Source organism: Scophthalmus maximus, chromosome 8 (genome assembly GCF_022379125.1).
Source record: "Scophthalmus maximus strain ysfricsl-2021 chromosome 8, ASM2237912v1, whole genome shotgun sequence".
Taxonomy (NCBI): Eukaryota; Metazoa; Chordata; class Actinopteri; order Pleuronectiformes; family Scophthalmidae; genus Scophthalmus; species Scophthalmus maximus.
This window is the reverse complement of record NC_061522.1, coordinates 18,639,065-18,662,881: the sequence shown is the minus strand read 5'-3', so window position 1 is coordinate 18,662,881 and position 23,817 is coordinate 18,639,065. Positions and strand designations below refer to the sequence as shown.

At 43.3% G+C, this 23,817-nt stretch overlaps 1 protein-coding gene across 4 annotated transcripts in view; it reads right to left on the bottom strand.

Moving 5' to 3' along the window:
- The window catches only part of xylt1 (xylosyltransferase I), a 138,168-nt gene that overhangs the window by 77,567 nt on the left and 36,784 nt on the right, over positions 1 to 23,817 (bottom strand). For all 4 annotated transcript variants that reach the window (XM_047333781.1, XM_047333780.1, XM_047333783.1 and 1 more), the window contains one exon: positions 16,502 to 16,773. In XM_047333781.1, coding sequence (XP_047189737.1) covers positions 16,502 to 16,618 — 117 coding nt within the window. In that variant the 5' untranslated portion in view covers positions 16,619 to 16,773. The remainder of the gene's footprint in view (positions 1 to 16,501; positions 16,774 to 23,817) is intronic.

Sequence of the window (23,817 nt, the reverse complement as noted above, 5' to 3'; positions counted from 1 at the left end):
ACCGAGATACTTGAGAAGGTCATTATGTGTGGTATGTGCGTAAGCAGGATGACATCCACGTTGCAAAGCATACGACCAGGGCCTGTTAATAAATGAATAGGAAATACTCCCAACGGATAATCTTCAACTTTTATTCATGAATCAAAAGATTCTCCTTTATACATTAAAACTAAATCTGTGACGGATGCGAAGTCTAAACAAAATGCTCTCCCCCGAACACCTAATGAGCCAATCGCGGGCCTCAAAAAGGTTACGTGTCAGGGCCGCATCGCACCATTTATCACAGAGTGGTGCACATTCCTGAAAGACCACTCATCACTCAATGGTACGTATGCTTCAATGTGCTGAGGTATCTGAAAGCTTGTGCTAAATAATGAGATATTTGGCCATGAGCATATACCTATAGGTATATGCTGACAGCATTTCCCATTCAGAATAATATTAAAATGAGTAAACAATAATAATGAATGAAATTTGTTAAAGGAGAACATATTTCAAACATTTGTGTATGCACAGTATGTGTGCATGTTCCCTATTTCACTGATCTTTAAATCACCAAAAGTCTTGTTTCTCCTCATCCTGCCAATAATCATTGTACATATATACACATATCGTTCATATGTATACAGTCGTTTGTATCAATTTAAGAATATTTCATTGTATTCGCACACAGCAACATTTGATGAACTTGAAGATTGTCTATTTTAGGTTAAATCTGCGTGTAACCGAACCACCAACAACAGGACTGATGTGACCTGTGATCTGAATTGTGGGATACAAATACAGCTTTGAAGGTGCATTATTATAAGTGTCCTTTCAGTAAAAACCAGGGTGCACTGGGCTTGACAACTTCCCCGGTGGCACACAAAGATCAAAAGTGAGAACATTAGGGTGAGAGCATCAAAACCTTGATCAACTTCCACGACCTCACACATTTTCCAAACATCTGTTTTTACACCGGAGCATCCGTGGGTACATGATTTAGAGGCTGACAACAAGTCCGCGGTTTCTTAATTTGAACGAGACTTAAATTGTGTAAGTCTAAAGACTATAATTTTCTTGTTTAAATAGTGACCCACGAAAAATAAAGGCCACCCCGAGAGGAGGCTGCTGTCGATGCCAGGCTGACAACAGCACTGGTGGTGTGTGACACAATGTAATCAAACTCTGCAGCCTCGCTTACTGCTGCTAGTATCTACACCTCAGGACGGTGGAGAGTGGAGAACAGGAGAAGTCCTCAAAATTCCACTTCATACTTCATATTTATGATTACGGGATCTATCAACACCAAATAGAAAAGTGGAAATACATTTAATGCTGCACTTATCTGCAGAAAACACACTCAACGGTCACATATTCGACCTTATAAAGATGCTACGGGAAGTTTGTTAACAAATATTCACACATCTAGCAGACACGGAGTAAAAATATCAGTCCATAAGCTTTGATATTTACCTGCTAAATGCTCCACAACATCAACTATCTAGTCAATAACATTGTCAGTCGCTTGAGTCAGTTAGCATTTATTGAATCTTTCGCACCGTAAATACAGTAGCAGGACTGCTGTGGCTGGACAGGAGGTTGATGAGCTCAGAGTTCGGTCATTAAAAAGATGAGTTGAAAGAGGCTTAAAACGCTCCGCAGACCTGGGAGGAGCTTCAAGGTCCACAAGAAAGGGACAGGCGGAACAGACGTATGTGAGGTCGGATGGACGGACAACCCGAAAACATTACGCCAGTGGGAACAGCTGTCGCCGGCGTAGAAACATTGATTAGCGCAGCACTAGTCACTCCCTACCCTGAGTGACAAGTGTGGCACGGTGATAAAGAAGAGCCAGTCGTTCGAAAAGGTTTGGAGCCCGCTGATGTTGGAGCTCCACCAGCTGTAACATTGCTCCACATAATCACTCGGAACAGAAAAAGTCTGTTTGATGCTGGGGTTACACTTTAATTCACAATATGTGCAAATGAGAACTGAGGCTTTTAAAGCAGCCGTACTGTGCATGGAGAGTTTTTATCGTTTGCCCAGTTCTGACACACACGGGGCGGTTACGACGGACCCTTAGTTCTGGTGAATGAAGAAAAGACGGCCTACTCGGAGCATTTATCACGTTTACTCTGTGGTGCTGGATAAGTGATTTTGCTTTAGGCTACTAAAGGCTGCACATGGGATGAATGGCTATAAGCCAACACAAAGTTTTTGATTAAAAAGTTAAAGACGTTAGAATTAACTGACTAAAAACAGAATAAAAAGTTTGCATTTGGGTACCCTTTGTTATGACCGTTTCACTAACGTCGGCCGGCGTAGCTCCCCGCTAAGATCAAACCAAAGCCCAACGTTGGGGCTCAGGATATTATTAAATACTAAAGAGAGAGAATACAATCAATACTTAATTTAATAACTATGAAGAAATACATCACGACACTCATGAAATCTATCCGGTCAAAGTCATTTTGGTCTTTTCCCGTCTTCGTCTCAGAGCAACAAACCAATGAGGTGAATAACTAAGATTGCAGACCTGACACAGACAATAGCTGTTGCTTCCTGACAAATTGCTAGTTGGTTAGATGTTGAATGAAGGGCAACATAAGATAATTGGGGGAGGAAAACAAGAAAATTGCTAGATGCAAATTTTAAACACCAGACAGAAGTTTCGCATGCATCCAGCCTCGGATAGGGACGTGAATTATACACTGTAGTGGCTGCTGAGACACAGGAAAAAGAGTTATCATTTTGAGCACCGCACTGTGGTTCTCATCTTCAGGAATGCTTTGACTGACACGCAGACAAAGCACATTATGCAAAGCCCAAAATAACAACTCTGAGGGAGCCACGGGAAGATATTTCCCTCCGAGTGCGAGATGCTGACCTTGTTGTTCTTAAATCGACAAGGCAATTAGACATTCCTGCCATTTTCAGAGTAGCATGTGGGATTTCTTTGAATAGCTGGTCATATTCAGCCCAACTTCGTGTTAGTCTAATCCCTGTACACCTCTCATGTAGCACAGATCTGGAACAAAGAAGCAATTGAACACGTCCTTCCAAACTTTAGAACAATGAGGAGTGATGTATTGTACATCTTTCCTGCAGGCCATCATCCAGCTTGGTAGGTAAGAATATAACGCTGTTGGATTGTAGCACTTATGACAAAGAGGAGTCGCTTAAGTGCTCCGTCATCCACGAACAAGTGTTTGATCTGTATTCTCATCATGCAGCCTTCTCAAATATTTCAGTATTTGAATTGCAGCAAGAAGTTATTAACTTTGGTATTTCTGCAGGCAAACAGAGCCAATGCTACAGAGATAAGGCTGCGGGCCACGGACAGATAAACGCTTTGAATTTCAAAATGTCTGTGTGTGCTCACATATACATGTTAAGAATGAGGGGCAGGGCAGGAGAGGAGAGGAGAAAACTGCACACGAAAGAGACATTAAGTTGTTAATCTTAACAGAGACGAATCAGAGGAAGGGGGGGAGGAGGAACTGTACTGACTACCATAAATGAGAGCAAAATGAAAGAAGAGCGAGGAGAAGAACAATGGTTAAAGGACAAAAATAGATGTAATTGGAAAGTAGGGGTGAAGTCAGAAATTGGGAGAGAAAATAGAAAACACAATCATAGCACGGCAAGTATAGGTCTACTAAATGTGTAGAGAGCGGAAGAGAGATAGATGAGTCGGAGGAAGACAGGGAGGAGAAGAACCAAAGCGTTTATGAGCACAATGTGAAGAGATGAAAGACGGAGATAAGGAAGAAGAATAAAATGAGACAGAGAACAGCTCGTGTTCCTCTCGCAGCGGAGCCATGTCTTCCCCCTCTCATTAGCTGAAGCTCTGTTGCTTAGGGGACCGAGTGGGCCGACTGTCGCCACGACGATGGTTACCATTCCCTGCGGCAGCAAATGCTGATTTTAATTAGAACCGACCTCTTTGTCACTCAGACAGACAGACAGACAGACAGACAGACACACGCACACACACACACACACACACACACACACACAAACACACACACACACGGACACAACGACTGACCAGAATAACTCGCTGGGAGATTCAAGCAAACATGCTCGTCCTCACAAAACACTTGTGTCTTCTGAGGTACAGATAGCAGGGAGACTAGGGAGGGAGAGAGAGGGAGACAGATGAGCAGCCAGCTGGTGGAGTGAGTCTGGGACAGGAGGGGGAAAAACTCGGGTGGGCAACGCGCAGCATGACTGGTGGAGCCTCAGGCATCCTGCTGTAGGACACTCTCAAGCATTCACTGTTTTATGTAAACTGGCAGCGTGCTGACTGGAGTGCAGCGGAACACAGGGAGACACAGAAGCAGACAGGTGTCCTTGACAGCGATTCCCCCAGAGGACCAGGGGGAGCCTTTTTTTTCTCTCCCGCAGTGATACGGCGACAATAAAGCAGACGAGGTGGTTTTGATGCACGGCGGACGCTACCGTTCGCCTGGGAAGGAAGACACGGGAAGCCATTTGTTGATGTTTTCATGTTAAGAGCTGCTAAAAAGTCCGTGCGATGTTTTAAGCTGTTTTATAAGACACACTAGGCCAGGGGGGGCAAAACTCAACTTTACTGCCTCTGTCAAGAGTTTGAAAATGTCACACCCCCAAAGAGTTGAATGCCTGATGAAACTAAACCCCGCCCCCGAACGGTGACTGTCCAATCGCAGCTTAGCAACCATAAGGCAGTCCTGTCAAGCGTTGGATTTCTCCATGTCACAGCGGTGTGCACTGGACCCTAGTGAGAGCGATCGTTTTTGATCTCAAGAGTTTGGAGGGTGGTGTCTTTTGTTAAGCCTGTTTGGGCCAGAACCAGAAGAGCAAAAGTATGAGGATGAAGTAAACTCTTTGTTCATCTGCAGACATTTGCATGCTTGGCCATTGCAGAGTTTAGAGCAATGTTAGCAGCTCTGTCAAGATATTTTGCTTTGGGAAGTTTAGATTTGCTAGATTGTGTTACTTTATCAGCAAAGACTGCAAGATATTCAACATGGCAGCTCCCAAAATCATCTAGATCGCCCCCTGGTTGCTGACTGCAGTATATGCCATAAACACCACCTCCTCCCCGTTAGCAGGTGGGATGTGGGGCAAGAACACATTACCCAAAGATCACTTTGTGTATGATAGGTCGAGCATGCGTATCAGCTCCATTTTAACGAACGCCACTGTGCAGTGTCTGTCTCCAAATGATGTCGCAATTGCAAAATGGCAGCAACTGTTTTTGGGATATTTCGCACAGTGATAGGAGGTGGAGCTGCATCATCCATCTTTATAAACAGTCTATTGTTGGTCGTCATTGCCAAATCAACTAGTGAAGAGACAGAGAGGGCACCCTGAAAAACTGCCCATCACCCGAGACATTGTTTTAGCTAACACAAATGATGATGGACGAGTGCAAAAAATAAAAACAAGGTGTTCTGCCCATAGTTTGTAGAGACGGTCATCCGACTCATACGATCAGATGGTCAACTGTTTTCGAAGCAGCGTATTGCAACAAATGTGGTTGTTTTAAAGACCGCAAAACTGAAGCGGTAGTTATTTACACGACTGCTGGAGGTCAGCGTTGGACCTGGTAAGTCCCTCTAGTTTGTGTATTTCAATGGATTTGCTCATATTCTATATAGCAATCTTGCTGATTCTCCACCACGTCACCCTACCTGCGTTAGTAAAACGAATAAAGGCCTACAATGCTCTGAGGAAGAAAAAAAGAGTAATTGTGGTGCACATCCTGTCACCGGTACAGGCGCTATTTTAGGAGACGGACGATATGGTCGTTTTTACCCTGTACAAAATAGTTTGTCGCATGAGTTGCAGGATCTTTTTACTGGGTCCTTATTTCAAGACACATCAACTGGAAACATCAGAACGTCAGCTGGAGATAGAGTTTTCAACCAGGTTATGAAGTATTATTGTTAGCATTAGGATATATTAGCGGGAATAACTTCGGCCGTCAAAATTCACACTGGTCAGTTACGAGTAACAAAGCCATCATTTGTAAACTTTGCAGAAATCGGAGACCCATTGTATGAAAAGACATTGCCAGTTTTTTAGTTGCAAATCTGCCATTCTTATAACTGTAAATGTTATTCCACACATGTTATAGCAACATTAACTAAAGGGGGTGGGGCTAAGAAAACAGCCAGTAAGGAGATTGTAGTCCCAAAAGACAAGCTAAGATTAGTACTTATCGCTCCTCTTTTTCCTAGAGCACATGCTATCATAGTCAGGGTTTTTAAAGGTCACTGCAAAGTTACTGAACTGGTTGGGGTGTTGAAAGAAAAATATTGCCCCACTAAGGTGACACATCCTGGGTGTAACAGTGACATTTAGCCCACTGGTGACAGCACGCTGTTGTGATTGGCTCATTTAATGGCACGGCCTGTTGATCTCACCACAGCTACCTTAGACCATATGGCGAGAGGCTGGTTGTCAAATTCCACCGCCACACGTGCACATGTGGCTGAGAGCATGTTTCCCGAGAAAATGGATGTATTCCAGGATACTAAGCTTTTCTCACATCAGGCAGTTTATCCTGGAGCAACGCAACATTTCTTATCAGGTACAAAGCGAAAAATCCCCACCAGGGAATGCAGACCAACCAGTGCAAACTACAGCTTCAGAAGGGCAAACGGATAAGGAGAAATGAAGTCAGCCGGAAGAAAAATTCTAAGAGACAGTGCATTAGCGCCACATGTTTTGTAAGGTCGAAAAAACCATCAAAAGATGTAGAGACATATTTGCACATCAGAGTGGGGAATTTAGTTGTGATGTTTGGGATGCGACAGGCTTCCATATTTGATGAGTTTTATGCTCCCTTGTAGAAGTAATCTAAATACCATAGCAACCGGTCTGGATCCGCGTCCTCTTCAAAGACCACTGTCGAGTTCGCAGAAGGTCAGCGCATCAGCGTTACAGATCCATAACGTGTTTTTGTTGCTAGGCAACAAAAAGTCGCTGATGTTTTGTGCACTTGCCGACAGACAGACTTTAAGTCGAGCGAATCTTCTTGTTGACGTACTCAGATGGCGAGAGCTATATGTGGTATGCTGCACAGTAAAAGAACAGCCGTATAATTCGGGTGCATCCCTATTGATGCTTTCAATCCACCAGTGAATTTGTTGTATTCAGAAGAAACTGTTGTCTGCTCCGCTGCAGGTTCGTCTTACCTCCTTAGAGTCAGAGATGCCTGAGCTAAACAAAAAATATATCTGCATAAATGATAAATCATGTGTATTTTTTGTTTTATGGGATAATCATAAAGTTAATTAATAATAGACCTTGGGAGCAGTGGAAAGGTGTTTCTTGATGTTTCTGTCCACTTGGTAGGGTTTTAATCTTTTTCTGTTTCACCTTTTGACTTTATTTCACACTGTTTGCGAGCTTCGAGTGGCAGCGAGGAGGCAAAACAAAACTCCATGCAGAGTGAGAGCGCAAATATGCACAAATTCTTTTTCAAACCACATCCACTCCCTGCTGATATAAGCCTCTTTTTATGAAAAATTGATTTCCACTAGACTTTTAGTGGTTTTATTACATTGCAAAGTACTAAGTGTTATTTCAAATGACAGATTACTTACAGCAGCATCTTGCTTGTGACATCTGTATATAAAACAGACACAAGTGGTTCTTGAGAAAGGGAATGGGGAAGAATTAGCAGCACGGCCTTCGAGAGAAAAGGGCGTTTCTCGTTCGTGTTCTATTCACATGATTTAATTTAGCAGCAGAAGAGCATAATCATATGTAATCTGTGCTCATTTCACAAAATGTAATGAGGCTCGACTGCAAATACGTCTGTGGGTTTAATCTTGTCATGCATAAAGTGCGATAGGAAGCAAGTAAAATTACATTAGAATTATCCTACGGAAATGTTCAATGCATAGGAAATGAACAGTTTCATTCAAAATTTATATATCCATACCACTAGAGAGATGGGTTATGTAGACAAAATGCTCATGAAATCCACTGACTCTGTCCTTAATAACAGCAGTCGATGGTTTCTTTTTTTAAATAGTGGATAAATATGGAGTAAACCATGACAATCTGAACAGACTTGCTTTACTGACTGTCATATTTCAGAGTCATTAAAGTGAGTCACAGTTCTCACTTCAGTCTTTCGTTCTGATAATTGATTTGATTTTTTCTTTCTTTCTTGCCCTTAGTGGAGCAGCAAGCACACGACCATTCGCTACTGGTGTTTTTTGTGTTGGCGGCAGCAACTTGGACACTGAAATCACTCGGTAGACTCCCAACATCAACCACTTATTTCCGTTATATTGCTTAGAAACCGACGGACCTGGTGTTACACTCGGTTCAAAGCGGCAGCAAGTGTCTAATTACTTAAGTGGTTAACAAACTTCTGACAGACGCAGTTGTCATTTTCATCTTGTTTAAATAGCAAATGCACTTGCGGTCAAGCACATTGTTCGCGCATTGCTATTGAGGCACCACAAAACGAAAACCTGTCTAAAGTCAATCGGGCAGTGTTTCACAGTATGCTATTTAGCAGGTATAATGTTTATCATGTTCATCATTTCAGTTCAGCTTGTTAGCATGCTAATGCTCGCCGATTGATCGATTGGAACATCGTCTGCTCTGAAATGAGAATTTGACCCGATGATGTTGCAGAATGTAAAGTCTGAAGATCGTCAAAGTTGTTATGATGTGAGGACCTTGGATATCTTCATGCGATGAAATAACGATGCATTGAATCGTGGTCAAGATATTCACTAAGCAACTAAAATGTCAACCTCATTGTGGCACTGGAGGTGATGTCAGAGACCACAGGAATGAGGAAGTAATCATTCTCTGGGAACATTTAAGGTCAAATCATGTCATTGTCGATATTTTTCGGTCTGGATAAAAGTGGTGGACTGTCTGACTTTTTCATTCTAGCCAGACACATTTTGGTTGCACATATTTGGAAAACCTATGAAAATCTTGACTGTGCACTTTATTGCTTTTGTCTCTCAGGACTCTTGTTGTCTGTAGGGGATATAATTAGTCATAGTCCTTGGATGTCACCATGATGGAATAACATAGAAAAAAGGACCCCTTTAAATCCAATCTCTCCAAGCCAGACTGTATGTATGCCGTGCCATGTAAACTGTCAGTAGCATTAACCTTTGGGGACTGGTACGGCTCTCTGTAGCTTTACATCTATTAATATTGATATTCTTTGACCTTACAGCTATTCTGTGTGTCCTGAATCACTCAGGGAACTTCCTTTTCCAGGGAGGCACCATTTACAACTGAACAAATTTAGCCCTGTGCACCTTCATCAAAGCACTGAATAATTTATCCTTGCCCGATCCAGCCCCTCCTATTTTTTTTTGCTGATGAGACATAATGTAAAGCACAGTTAAATGGGTTTGAATGGGTCTCCATATCTGACCGACATAAAAGGACTTTTCGTGCATTGACGTCTGCTCTTCTCCTCTGAGCATTAGTTATTCATTTGACATAGAAGCCAGCGGATTAGATCAAATGGACTGTGTGTGACCTCTATGTAAATAGGAAGATATTGGATTTCATACATCCTAGACCCTTCAGAATCCAGCAGTGTGCAGAAAATAAATCTTTACTATACTATGCTGATACTTTGAGTGCAATTAGAATTTTGGTCTTCTTCTTGAAATTTATCTTACACAATACACCGAAAATTTCACTAAGCCAGTGCTTGAATTTCCAAGAGGATATGTAGAATCAAATTATAAATGCCTAGTTTGACATTTTGTGAAGTATGGGAAGTTTCTGCACCTGACCAACATAGTCTGACACATACGTAAAACCACATGTCTCATTCAAACACTTGTTTTGTAAAGATTAAAGGAGATACAAAGTCAGTTAATTAATGAGGCTTGAAGCCGCTGGTAGATGGATTTTATTGACTTGAGACTGAGCAAGGCTAGATGTTTCCCACTGATTACTAATGTGCTGCTTCATATTTATCGTAAAGAGATGATGGTGGTGGTGCCAATGTTTTCATCTAACTCTCAGCGAGTGAATTAGTTTTCTCTCAGACTGTCAAACTCTTCCTTCAAAATATAATGCAATTTAATACAACAAAAACATAAGGCTAAATTTAAACCTCATTGCAAGGCTGGATAACCAGTTGGACAAAGCAGGCAATTACCCTGGGACCTTGGATCCTGAGGGGTCCCTACTGCACCTTATCAAATGAATATAAAACGATCATTGTTTCAGTACTTGACAGTGTATGCTATTTTCAAGTTTCCCATCCCACCGGATGTGGTGTCTTCAGCTATTGTTGTGTTCACAAGACAAGAGGCTATAATACTTTGCCCACTGAGGCTCACTATTTTTGACTAATTGCTACAGTGACTCACAATTGTAAAGTGGCGAGACCTTTTTTATACAATATGTGGACGACGTGCTAATTTCAGTAGAAGCAACGAAGAGAAGAGCCTGTCTTCCAACTCATAAAGTGGTGATTCCCTGCCATATCTGATCCCTAAGCCTAATCATCACCCTTTCCTTTACAAGCTCATCAACCATGCATTTTAAGCCCATGATGCCCTGACGTAAAAAAAAAAAAAGTTTTTTGTCCTGCTGGTTAGCTTAGCATAAAGAAAACAAAGAGACAGTTAGCATGGCTTTGTCTGCAGGGAAAAGGTAATAATAATTTGGTAGAAGGACGAAACAAATCCAAAACAATCATTAGATCAACTAGTGTCTAATATTAAACCAACACGATGAAAGGGTAGTACCGGTTCAAACAGCTACTGTGTACTTCCACTTAACTTAGTAGATACATCAAAGTATTTTTTTTCCTTTAACTTTTCAAAGGTTCAACTTTTCCTCCCCAAACGATACCAACACTGATTTAAACCCTGTTTTTTTTTTCACATTCACTCAGCTCTAGGCTGATTCTTTTATCCGTCTTCAAGGTTAAGAGTTTGTCGAACCATCGCCTGGACTGCAGCAGCCACAGCAGCAGCAGGAGCCGCAGCTCTTGCACATGCTCCGTCTTCATTTTCTCCCATGTCTCCCCATCTCGCGGGGCTCCACTTTCAGCCCCAGGGCCCTTTGCTCTGAGGGCAGGCGAAACAGAAGTAGCGTGTCTGCATCTTCGATCTCGGTGAACATTTCTTTCCTCCGCCACTCCCCACAGTCCTTCGTGACCGAGCAACCTTGTTAGACTGGTAAAAATAGTAACACCAGCAATAATGTGAGAGAAGTAGGAGACTGTTTATAAAAAAAAAAGCAGTGAGAAGCAAAGGAGGCAGGTAATGAGGGATGCAGAGCCTGGGAAATATATGCCAGCTACAGAAGTCCTCAGAGCAGCCAAGCTTTCAGCTGCGTAGGTGAGAGAGATTATGTTCTCCTGCTGGTTTGGCTGATTAGCAATGACCTCTGCTTCAGAGGTTGCGACAACTCGAACTGCAGACTGTAACACACTTGGATCACAGATACACAGCTGTATTAAAATTTGGACATTACTACTTGCTGCTCGAAACTCTAAGTACTTCTTGTACCTTTCCGTAGGGAAACAATCTAATAAAAGTTGGGATTGATTCCATGATAAATGTCACGGCAATAAACAATAAATGCCCCCAAAAAACAAAAAAAAAGACAGATGGCCCTAAAGACAAACATTGCCTTTTGAAAGTTACAGTTAGTACAACCTCGGAGACACCTTGCTTTAGAACACAAGAGACAAAATATCACATCAATTTTCAAAGTTCCATCTTAAGTCAGGAGTGAACTAGGGTAAAGTCAGACTAGCCGTTTCTGATTTCTTTTTGTTTGATAGAGGTAATGGTGGCACTCCAGTGAGAGACCTCCCGAATTCAGCATTTAAACGCTAATAGTTTTCACTAAACTTGTCCTCAATCAATGAGACACAGCGGCATGTGTTTGCTCTCAAATGAATTGGGAATTCATATTGTTTTGTTCCTCCTCCTCATGACTCTCAGCAGACGTTCTGCTCCCGCTGTCGGTGCTGCTGGTTAGCTTTTCCGCCCGATAATGGAACAGAGTGGACTTCTTATCGATTTGTTTGTCTAGATACAAGTGAGTGTGCGCTCTCGGCACTTACATTTCTTTGCATTGTGCAGTGGCCCCGCGGCGACAATGCTTCGAAATTAGGCAGCGACTTGTGTGGGTGGAAAATAGGCCACGTGTCAACTAGTGACAAACATTGTACATTTTCAGCCAATTTGTTTTACCGCATGCACTTGATGAGGTCAGTGATGAATCTAATCTATGAAGTGCCCCTCACGCTGACAACGAGCAATCCGTCTTTGGCAGGGAGCACCGTATGCAAGTGGCTGATCTTCCTCCGTGAGCACAGTGATGAATGAGAGCTATTACAGTTGATGCATGTGATTTCTGCAGTACGTGGACTGCAAATATTGGACTGGCCCGACAAATTTTTGTTGCTCTTTTTTGGGGGGGGTTATTTGGCTATTGCCCTCGCGGCCTCTTCTCCTTCTCAGTGTTACACAGCTGAAGAAGAAGAAGAAGAAGGGCAAGTTTAGCTCATCTGATATCCAGGTGGCTTGGTTCCAGCAATGGGGCAGAGGTCTGTTCTGTGCAGAGGATGGCATATGGGAGCCTGTGTGTGTGTGTGTGTGCGTGCGTGTGTTTCTATTCTTCTGTTTGTGTATAAGGGTTTTGTGGTTGTGGGAGGCTTTCATCTCAGCAGTGCTTTAAGGCCAATATAGCAAAGTGTGCAGACTGACCAGCTGTTTGACACGCTGTTCAACCGCAAGCAATCTCAGACTCCCTCCAGAGCCACCACTGGCTATCTGCCCTTATCTCTCTCTCTCTCTCTCTCTCTCTCTCTTTGTGTCTTTCTGTCTCCCCTTTTATCTCCAACCTCTACTATCTCTGTGCTACTGTCATTCCCCTATCTTGTTCTGCGTCCTGTCACTCAATTAAGCTGGCCTGTCTTTCATTTTATCTCAGTCTCGAAATATAAAAATTTTCCCTCAGCTCCACCCGCTGCCGAAATGCCCAACGTGTGTTTCTGAGCCTTGCACGTTAGATGGTCGTCGACATTTATTTGTCTAATTGTATGCCACGGGCGCGATCATAATTGTCTTGACAGTCGCGCGGCGAGAGAGGCTGACTGGTCGGCGTTGGTGGAGACGTCCTCACACTCACACAGATTCATCTCTGTCAAGGTCCTCCTGTCCTTAGCCCATAGCCGCTGGACACGGCTGGTGTCGTTGTCTGAGCAGATTAGCATTTAAAGCACAGCGAAGCCTCGTTCAAACAGTAAAAGCTTACGCACATGCGTTTGCATATGCATGTTGCAGGCCCGACAGAACGAGCACATGCCGTGAGACAAAAGTGAGTACCAGGCCGCCGTGGTACAGCATCATGCCAGTCCCTGCAATTCGGGAATGGAGCAGACAAAGACGAGGAAATAGGAAATGATTCTTGACTTTTTGACAGATTGAACCAAAGCTGTGTTTTGGGTTGGAATTTGATTATTTGATGAGTCAGTCCAGCTGAGCACCGCTCGCCTTGGCCAACGACTCGCTCGTAAATCTGACAAACAGCAGTCTGTTTCTGGTCAGTGCTCCGCAGCAGTTTGGAGCAGAAACTGACGGGCATCGCTTTTATTATCAGCAACTGAGGAACAATTGGCACTTGCAAGACGTAAACAAACAGCAGCTGTGTTTGTGCCACCGTTGGAGTCTGCTCCACGTAGCTCAGACATCGCCGTTACAATGTTGTGCGTCGCATCACGCCAAAAAGGAAGTCACATCAGAAGTGTCTATAACAGGAGCAGAGACAGAACCTCCTGCAACGTCCAAATAGAAAGGATCAAATGCAGCAAATACAATATTCAAGTATAATCAACGTAACGGAGCAAAACCTATCAATTTGAGACCTTGCGATGGGATTACACGTTGACATTTCAATCCACGAGTACTCAGTATTCATTACATGATAACTCATACACCGACAACATATCTGCAACGGTTTATTATTGTTTTTCAGGGTATCTTGCACAACTGACAACATCCACAGACAGACACTATATTAGGTGTGTCCAGGACTAAATTTTGCCATATTGACACACACACACACAAAAAGAAAATACCAGCCACACGTCACGGCTGGTAACAAGTGAGGGAAACCGTCTTCGAACGCTGTGGATTTTTGCTGACTACACGTCATCTTCAAAAAGTGAACTGTCTGTGGGTGTTGTGAAATAAATCCCTGAGTAATTATGTTATTGTTTCTCATTTGCTGTGACGTCAGAAATCAGTTTACACTATATATGTAGCACATTTGTGGTGTTTCTTTCAAGTTGTGCAGTTAATTGTTCTGACTTGACAATGTTGGTACTATAATTTCAGTGGAGCAATATCTGAGTGGGCGGGACCTAAAATTCCTTTTATAAAAATACATTTCAAGCCATCTTACTGGTAATTGACCTATTGTGGAAGTCAGGAGTCAAGAGGCAGCAGATAACTCCAGTGCCCCTAGTGGTTCTAGTCTGTTTTATTGTTTGGTCACTGTCGTACAGACGCTGGTAAGGACGCAGGTATTTTTCTTCAGAGCTCCTGAGGAAGTAGTCGACACGACTTTGGAGACAATGGGAGGAGAAGAATGACACCGACTTCGTTTTCTGGCTCCTAGCGTTAACGTCATGCTAACTCATATAGCTGTATAACACGCATCCTCGTTTTGGTTATGCAATAAGTGACAAAGTTACTTTGTAAATGGATTCATAATTTTTTTCCAGTTAAAACAACGTCCCAGTGGCCAAGAGGATAACATGGTGAAAGCGAGGCTTATATTGGACAAGCATCATAATAATCATCAACGTTTAACTCAAAAAAATTGTCTGTTTCCGCTTTTATTTATTTAGTCAATAAAGGAAGCACCCTCTTAAATGGCTCATGTACAACTCTATTATGGGTTCATTGAATAAGGGAAGATAAGGGGGAAACTGTTTAAGGCTGTGACACTCTCCGCTCCTTCTGAAACCATGGAAATTTGGTGGCACTTCCTCTGCTGACACTGGCTCCCAAATGTTAGTCAACCATTATAGTGGGAACGACTCACACCGAGGCTTGAATCTTAGACCCTGCTCCCTTAAATATGTCCAAAAAAGATTTATAGACCCATGAAACGTAGCCAGATCTTCTCAATATCATTGTAGTTTAAATTCCGTTACGCCAAAAGTGAGGGGAATTCCAATTTGAGAACAATATGAAGAAAGTAACTCCCAGTCTGCCAGCTGGGACTTTTAAGGAAGACTGAGCATGAGTCGCTTAGTTGTTGTTGTTGTCGTCGCTGACTTTCAAGCAAGGTAAAGACACAAACATCACTCAAAATGCAATTGCATCCGCCCCTTTCTTTTCCAGACCCAATGGAGTGTTAAAGTGAACGAGGGCAAATGTAGTGTGAAACCAGTGAGGCCGCATGGGTCGGGCCGGAGCTGTAGGGACTAGTTTGTCCATGAGGACCGCCCCCAAACAGCCAAGCACCCCCCCACCCCCGCCCTCCTTTTTCTTCTTTTTGAAAGTCACATCACGCTGATGGAGCAGGAGAATGATGGAGTGAGGACTCAGTCAAAGTCAGACAGGAAACATAGAGGAATTGAGGGTATTTTACAAGGTGACAGGCACAGTTTATGCGAGCTGGGAGTTAGGCTGAAGTGGGAGAGTGGGGACATCTATCCCCAGATGTGTTGTTACAAGGGGGGCATGACTTGACTGTGGATGCTCTCAATGTGTGTGTGCGTGCGTTGGGGGCATGCTACTATTAATTTCTTCACTTTAGGGACCGTTTTATGTTACGTTTTTTTTATTTTTTTTATATATGCTGCATACCCCTGAGTGAGCAGTGGTGTCTTCAGGCGTTTTCCCCAAAGGGGTCTGGGGTGAGGGAAAGAGACAGTGACAGAGGAATAAAGCTGCAGCAACACGGTACATGCAACAAGGAGAAAACCAGGAGGAAATATAGAGAAGACTGAAAAAGGCAGAGACGACTGACTCTGAGAACCACCAGGGAAGAGAATAGCCTGTATTGTTTTCTCTTCTCTTTGATTTTCTGCCCTCAGCAATAATACCCTACACACAAACACACACACACACACACACACACACACACACACACACACACACACACACACACACACACACACACACACACACACACACACACACACACACACACACACACACACACACACACACACACACACACACACACACACACAGAGAGAAGTGCTCAGGATTTGTTATTCCTGAAACCAAAGATATTTCCATCGGGCCCTCACCCTTCTCAGTGACTAAAAAAATAATAATATTTGCCCTTGTTTGCATCTTAAGGTCTGTCATGTTCTCTAGGGATTAAATACATATCTCTCCAAGCGCTGTTTAGCAGCAAACATTCAAAATGAATATTGTATGCTTTAGTCTGAGAAATGTGCATTGCCAAGTCAAAGAACATCTACATGATGAGCAATGTAACACAAATGGAGGAAATGAGGTATAAATTATGTTACCTTGTACTTTGCTGCGTGGCTAATGTCTCCATTTCCAAATTTCGGATGGGGTTGGCGTGGGGGTGCAGCACACTGGTGCCACACAGCGACAAGGTCCTTCCTGTGTGGAGTTTGCATGTTCTTCCCGTATCTGCGTGGGGTATTTTTTTGGCGGGGGCTCCAGCTTCCTTTCACAGCCCAAAGACATGCAGATGGTTAGGAGTGATTAAATGGCTGTTTGTCTCCATATGTCAGCCCCATCAGCTGGGATAGGCTCCAGACCCCCTGCGACCCTTCAAGGAAAAGCAATACAGACGATGGATGGATTAACCAAAGTTGCCATGTCTCTCTCTTCTGCTCTCTAGTAGAGAGTGGGTGAATGGATGACCTTGAACGGTTTAAGTGTGTAACACAAGAGCAAACATAAACCTAATGATTTTCAAATGCTATGACTATTCTCCAAGAGGGACTCCCGCTCTGTTTCTCAACATCTTGGGGATGGCCTGGTGGGGCTCGGAGGGACGCCCTCCGGGCACGAGGAGAAGGAAGTTGTGTTTCTGAATGCCAAATCTGGAGTCTGTGGAGACACCTGTTCCCAAGTTCCTCTCTCCCCCTCCCTCTCAACATCTTGCCTTTTCCATCGTCAGGCCGGAAGTGGGCGCTCAGGGCTACACATGTTTAAACCAGATGTGTGGGAATTGGGGAGAACATCAAGGTTAAGAGGAAAGGTGCGCAGAAAACCCCGGGCAGCTCCGCTACCTGTGTAAGTATTCATGTGTGAGGGAATTTATTTACATATGCAGCTGAAGGTAAAGAGAGAAATATTACTATTCAAACTTTACGTGCACTTGTGCATTTTTACATTCTACGTTCACGTATTGGCAATAGAGCACGTCTCGTGCGTGGATGTAATTTATCATATTTCATATTGTTTATATTGGTGTGCAAGCTTGAGCACCAGGTGATTATAACCAAAAGTCATTCCTCTTCATACCTGTGTTTATATTAAATAATGAATGTGATTATATTTGCATGCGTGTTTTCATCTGTGCTCATCTGTAAGAAACACGTGCATGTTTTATGGATATGCATCATCAATGTACATGTATCCAATAAGGTAAACGTGTACTGTATGTGCAGTATTATACATTAATATATTCATATTCAATATACATATTTTAATAATTCACCATATCATACAACAGTATCTCTCATGGCAATATACAGCTGGCGCACAAAGCCATATTCTCCATTAGGAGACTAGAATACAGGACGTTTATTTGGAGAGCCTTGCTGCTGATACATGATCTGTCAGAAGGATCCATGAAAACAGTGTGAAGCCTGCTTGCCAGTCAGCGTGTGTGTGTGTGTGTGTGTGTGTGTGTGTGCGTGTGTGTGCGTGTGTGTGTGTGCGTTTGTGTGCGTGTGTGCGTGTGTGCGTGCATGCTTCATGAGGATGATGACATGCTATTATAACAGCTGCGTTTATCCACATAATTTTAACCAGCTTCAAAACCTCCCCTGCTGTGAAGGAAATCGTTTGGTGTCTCCACGTGTACGGGTGGTGGTGAGAGCACGTAAGGACACTTTACATCTTTTGTTCTGCGTTGGCATGATACACTATTTTTTTTTCTTGTTGCATTTTTCCCTCAAAAATAATTTCAAAGTTGCAAAACTCTTTGTGCAAAGTCCTTCTAAATAATTCAATATGAACACAAGTTGAAGGAGTAGTGCATCAAGGCCCTAAACTGTAGCTTCAGAGCTAACTTAAACCTGGACTAATGCTAAAAAGTGGTTATTTAAATGTTACGGATACATTTCGCACTGACCCTGATTCTACTTTGTCCTATTTTTTGGGGTTTGAACTCAGGTAGTATGTACAGTTAATAATTGTACAAAATAACAAGGCATTTTAGATGTTTAAAGTCTTATCCATCAATCGATATTGTCCGCGAGGTGTCCAATCTGTCCCATGTTTCAGAGCCAAAACATGTTAACACGTTATTCATTCTACACAAGGTATTTTCAGTTCCCTCTGACAATGGTGGGCTATTTCATTTCATGTTTTTTATAACCCTAACAAGTAGAGATATGAGAGTTATTGTGTCTAGTTAGAGGATCTTGTCCATGTTTGGTGGTTAATTTCCAATGCACCATTTTAAGATAATGCTGATCATTGAAACACTAACTCCTCAGGCATGGAGAGGAAACTCTTGAATTTTAATATTGGGCCGTAAAAGTTAAAATTTTAAAAAGTTAAAAAGACCCTTGTCATTTAAAAATCACACACACACACACACACACACACACACACACACACACACACACACACACACACACACACACACACACACACACACACACACACACACACACACACACACACACACACACACACACACACACACCACAAATTAGAACGTATCACAGGTGATGATAAAACATACAGAGGTGATCAATAACTTCAAGCATTCATATCCTCACACACATCCTTGCATTTGCTGCATCATCAAGCTTGGACAAGATAAATTATAGCAGCGGAATATAGTATTTACAATTCCGCAAGTCCCCAGAGTGAATACGGTTTAACAAAGGGTGTTCATATCGGAGGCCTTTGACGGCCAGAAACTCTCATCTCCTTCCGTCTTGCGAACAAAAAGATGATTTAAACCAAGGGGGCCTAACTTTTCTTGCCAGACAGACTCAAAAACATGCACTGGTCCCAGCTGTCATTCTGCAGCCATGCGTAACGGAGACAAACAAACAGTGGGGGCTGCTCCATCTCTGAACGCAACCCATCGATCATAACACAGCACCACACATTTCCTGGAAGAGGGAGACAAGATGATGCGAGGAGGGAGAACCGTGGAGCCAGTGCATTTGTTTGTGTGTGTGTGTGTGTGTGTGTGTGTGTGTGTGAGTGTGTGTGTACAGTTAGAACAGAGGGCTGGAAGTCACTGGAGACATCCTCTGAGGTGCCTCCCAGCCCGGTCTCCCGATGCTTCCTCCCGCCTGTGGTCACAGTTCTCATTCCTACGCCCACCACATCCGGGAGGAGGGTGCAGCATTGGTGGAAATGGAACATAATAGAGTAGGAGGTTCAACAGAGAAAGGGGATTGAAATAAATGAAAAATGAAGCTGATGGAATAATGACAGGAGGAGATTAAATGGGGTAAACAATAAAAGGGGGTGGGGGGGAAGAGAGGAACAGTGGGGATTAGAATCCCAGAGATAAAACGTTTATTCTTCTTCCCTCCCCACATCCAGGGGCTATCATCACTCCCTGATTCCCCCAGCCCCTCACCTGCCTCTGTTTTTCTCCTTACCCACACAGCTCCAGGCTGTCCCTACTCTCATCACCCCACCCTTAGTCCTGGAGAAAAGTTCAATCTTTGCATTTTCATTGTGGTTGCCCACACCAACCCTGTGCCTCATGAAAGTTTCATCTCGCTATTTCTGTCTCTCTCTCTCTCTCTCTCTCTCTCTCTTAGCCTCTTGTCACATATGCAACCATGGCTGGAACAGTTCCCCAGGTGAGGAATGATGATGAGAAAATGCGAGGCAACCAGCAGATATTTGCGATGCTGGGCTGTAAGCTATGTGTCTCACCTCAGGGGTGACTGAAAACAGCCTGTATGGGAGCAGACTGGCGCTTCTTTCATATCTCTGCCACTATAGCTCAAAGCAAAGAGTGCAGCTGGTCTGATTTGAGGCCTTTTTGCTTCCCCGGTACAAAGAATCTCTAAAATCTGCCTCTGGCGGACAGTGCAGCGTGCTGCAGGCTGGTGTTACTCTGCAGACACAAACAGACACTCTTTGTCCAGTGCCCATGCAGTGTATGTAGCTGCATAGTCTCACGGAATTATAATATTTGTGCTCACATCAGCACAAAACAAACACTGGAAGTCCAGGCCCAAGTTGTGTAAAAAAAGGGCCCCCTGCAAGCGTGGCAGGAATTCCGACGTTGAGAAAAGGTGAATACATTGAGCTGCATGATCGTCATGAAGCCCGACAGGAAAAAAATATAGCCAACAATCTTGTTACAGTGATTAAAATGACAATGACATTCTCTGCATTTCTTTTTCACTTCGATATCGTCGACAACACTTCCTCTGTGGCACATCAAGCCAATCCAGCGTTAATGTCACTGTGGTAATTCCTTAACCCAGTGATTACTGAACTATTCTCACCCTGTGGGATACAATCCCACTGCGAGTGGCACGCACGCACGCACGCACGCACGCACGCACGCACGCACGCACGCACGCACACACACACACACACACACACACACACACACACACACACACACACACACACACACACACACACACACACACACACACACACACACACACACACACACACACACACACACACACACACACACACACACACAGCGATGATAGCAGGCAATCAACATTCAGATTATCAACTGTTCAAGCTGCAAAACAACACATTAGGACAAGATTGCAATCATTTCGGCAGGGAGGCCAAAGAAACACTGGCAACAGCGTCATTTGAACGCATCAAAGTCACATGCAAAGTCGAAGTCTTTCGTTTCTGACAGATTTCATATTTGTGCAGAGGCAAGAAGCAGCATGTAGTTCATGCTCTTGATTATTTTCAATGAAACAACACAAAAAAGGGGTCGAGAGTCATGCTGACAGCTTTAAGCATAACGAGGCTTTGAGCTAAATGCTAACGTTAAGCAGGTACAAGCTTTCTTTTGACGAATTACAGATTGTTTATTTCATAAACGTGGGTGCTACCCCTGATACAAAAATAAAAGTATCCAAATAGGTTTTATGTCTATAGCATAAATGAAACCATGCTACACCGGTAACACCAACTAGCTATGGCGTCAACCTTACTACCTTTTGTTTCTACCACCTTTGTAAGGGAGTCTGAATCTGGACCAATGCTCGACCATCTAAAAAGTCGATATTGAGGCACGGTGGAAAATAAAAGTTCGAGAAATACTGCTTTGACCTGATCTCAGATGGTTCTTAAAGCCCACACGTCTAAAAAAAAGACACCTGGTGAACCTCCATGAGACATTCACTGACTGAGACCTTACTGTCCCACACAGCTGTGTTGCACCGGCTCCATAGATTGTTGAAATCTTACCCGTCCAACCAAGCACCAAAGCAACATGATGATTGTCCAGTTTGTCATAGATGTTCCATTGGAACCCAGGGAGTGATTCACCTGCCGTTGGGATCTGATCAGATCGAATATCAAGAGAGGCTATGACTCTTCCAAATACAAACACATCCACAGAGACTTTATCTCGCTTATTTACAGGAGCTCCTTAAAGCCAACCAGAATGTCAATGTGCGGCTATTACAGAGCGTTGGGGAGGAGAAAGAGGAAAAAGGGTAGATAAACATCACTTACTAAATACCAAATTACCGTGGGCTGATAGAATTTAGGGGGTAACACTGCTATCATATATCAGAGTGACGGCTGAGTTTCTCCCTGCTGAGACAGGCGCGGCTGCCTATAATGAATCTTAAATGCCAATGCCCACTGGCGATACGGCCTTCACTCTTCCTTCCTGCCTCCCTGTTCCTTTGTTCGCTCTTGTTCACATCCTTGTCTCGCTGCTCTCCGCACTCAATTTCTATTGCTCCCCCTTTAATTCTGGTTCAATTCAGCGTATCATAGCCCTATCGTGAGACATCCTGCATGACAGCGAGCTGAAGAACACTGGATACACTTAGAACACGTCTCTTTTCACACTGTTTCTCTCACCTTACCTCTTAGATTCAGTTGGATATTTTTTGCTCTGGTGTTAAGAATTTAAAGAGATCAATATCATGTCGGTTCTTTTTCGTGTTACTCCTGTCATACATTTGGTTTTTATCTAGAATGGGAGGAATGGATGTTTCAAAACTCTCCATAGACAGGTGATGAGGTGAGACAAAGGGACAGGGGTGAGAGTACCGGTGAGGATCCAAATTCCAGAACACAGTATCTGGCTGGGGTTTTTTACACATATTTACAGTTTTTTGGGGGACATTTCACTGGCCTTGACACTCTGTTAGGATGACAAAAGACACGTGTAAGAGGAGGATCAAGGTGTGAAGTAGGTTAGATCCCTTTGGCCAAGGTAAGCGACACTGGAAGATGCAGCAACTGGATACAGTTTCATTTAAACATGGAGTCAAGAAGGAGTCACTTAGAGTCTCCACATAGTCTTACAATATGTTTTTTTGAACTGAAATGTAGGTTTTATGTGTCCGCTTGAAATTGAAAGTTTGCTTCAGCTGAATTCTCTCGGCCCTCCCTGACCAAGATGTAATCCTCAAGACTCCGAGATCCATTTTAAGGGAAAAAGTTGCAGTTGCAGCTGCAGTAAACTCAACACAATAACTGTGTTCCATTCAGAATAGAACAAGATATTTAGTACTAATAAAACCTAACATTGATCATAATATACAGCTTGGCTACAAATATGTACTGACACTGCGGCAGCAGATTGGTTGTCCCAGGTACAGCACTACCAACACAGTAACTCCGTCAAAGGGCCATAAACGTGCCTGTAGTGACTGAAAACTCCACCAGACTCAGGGAGTCAGACAGTAGTTCCTCATGGCTGGTTAGTTCTGACTACCAGCTCTATGTCTCTGTCCAGATTACACTAAGTGGTGATCATCGAGTCTCCAGCATGCCACCTCCAGTCATAGCACCCAGGGGCGTAGCAATGGGGGGGGTATTGAAGATTGAAATTGGTCGTCCCTGACAACGCCTATCATGACATGCGCACTGGGCAGACATTGAATGCCTTGCGCTCTCCACTGCATCGTCATCTTTGGTGATTTTGATTTGATCAAATATGTGAAACATCTTCCTGAATGAGCCCTCCAACATATCCTACATGAACTGGGACAGATCAATGTTTAGACGCGGAGCTACTGAAGATAACTGCCGCGAAAACTGACAAATGTCAAATATCATCCTTGATGAGGCTTGATGAAGGCATATTTGCAAATTTTTATATTAATGATGTTGCAATGTAACTATTTCCTCAAAATGTGAATGCAGTGAGGCTGCTATGATAACATTATACGTCTCAATCTGCTGCTAACACTTGTTCCTCCGCAATAATCTGAGAGATTTGCTGTATCAAATGACTTCACTTCCATGTGGAGATATTTTCAGAAACATTCTCGTGCAACTCGACCGACGCTCTTTGTAATCGAACGCTGGAGCCCGAGGCGGAAGGAGGTGGAGACGAATCAAAACAGCTCCAATTCCCAATCATTTCAGCCCTCGTTGAGGGCAGATATTGACATGCAATGATGTGTGTCAATTTGACCAGAGCTCCCCC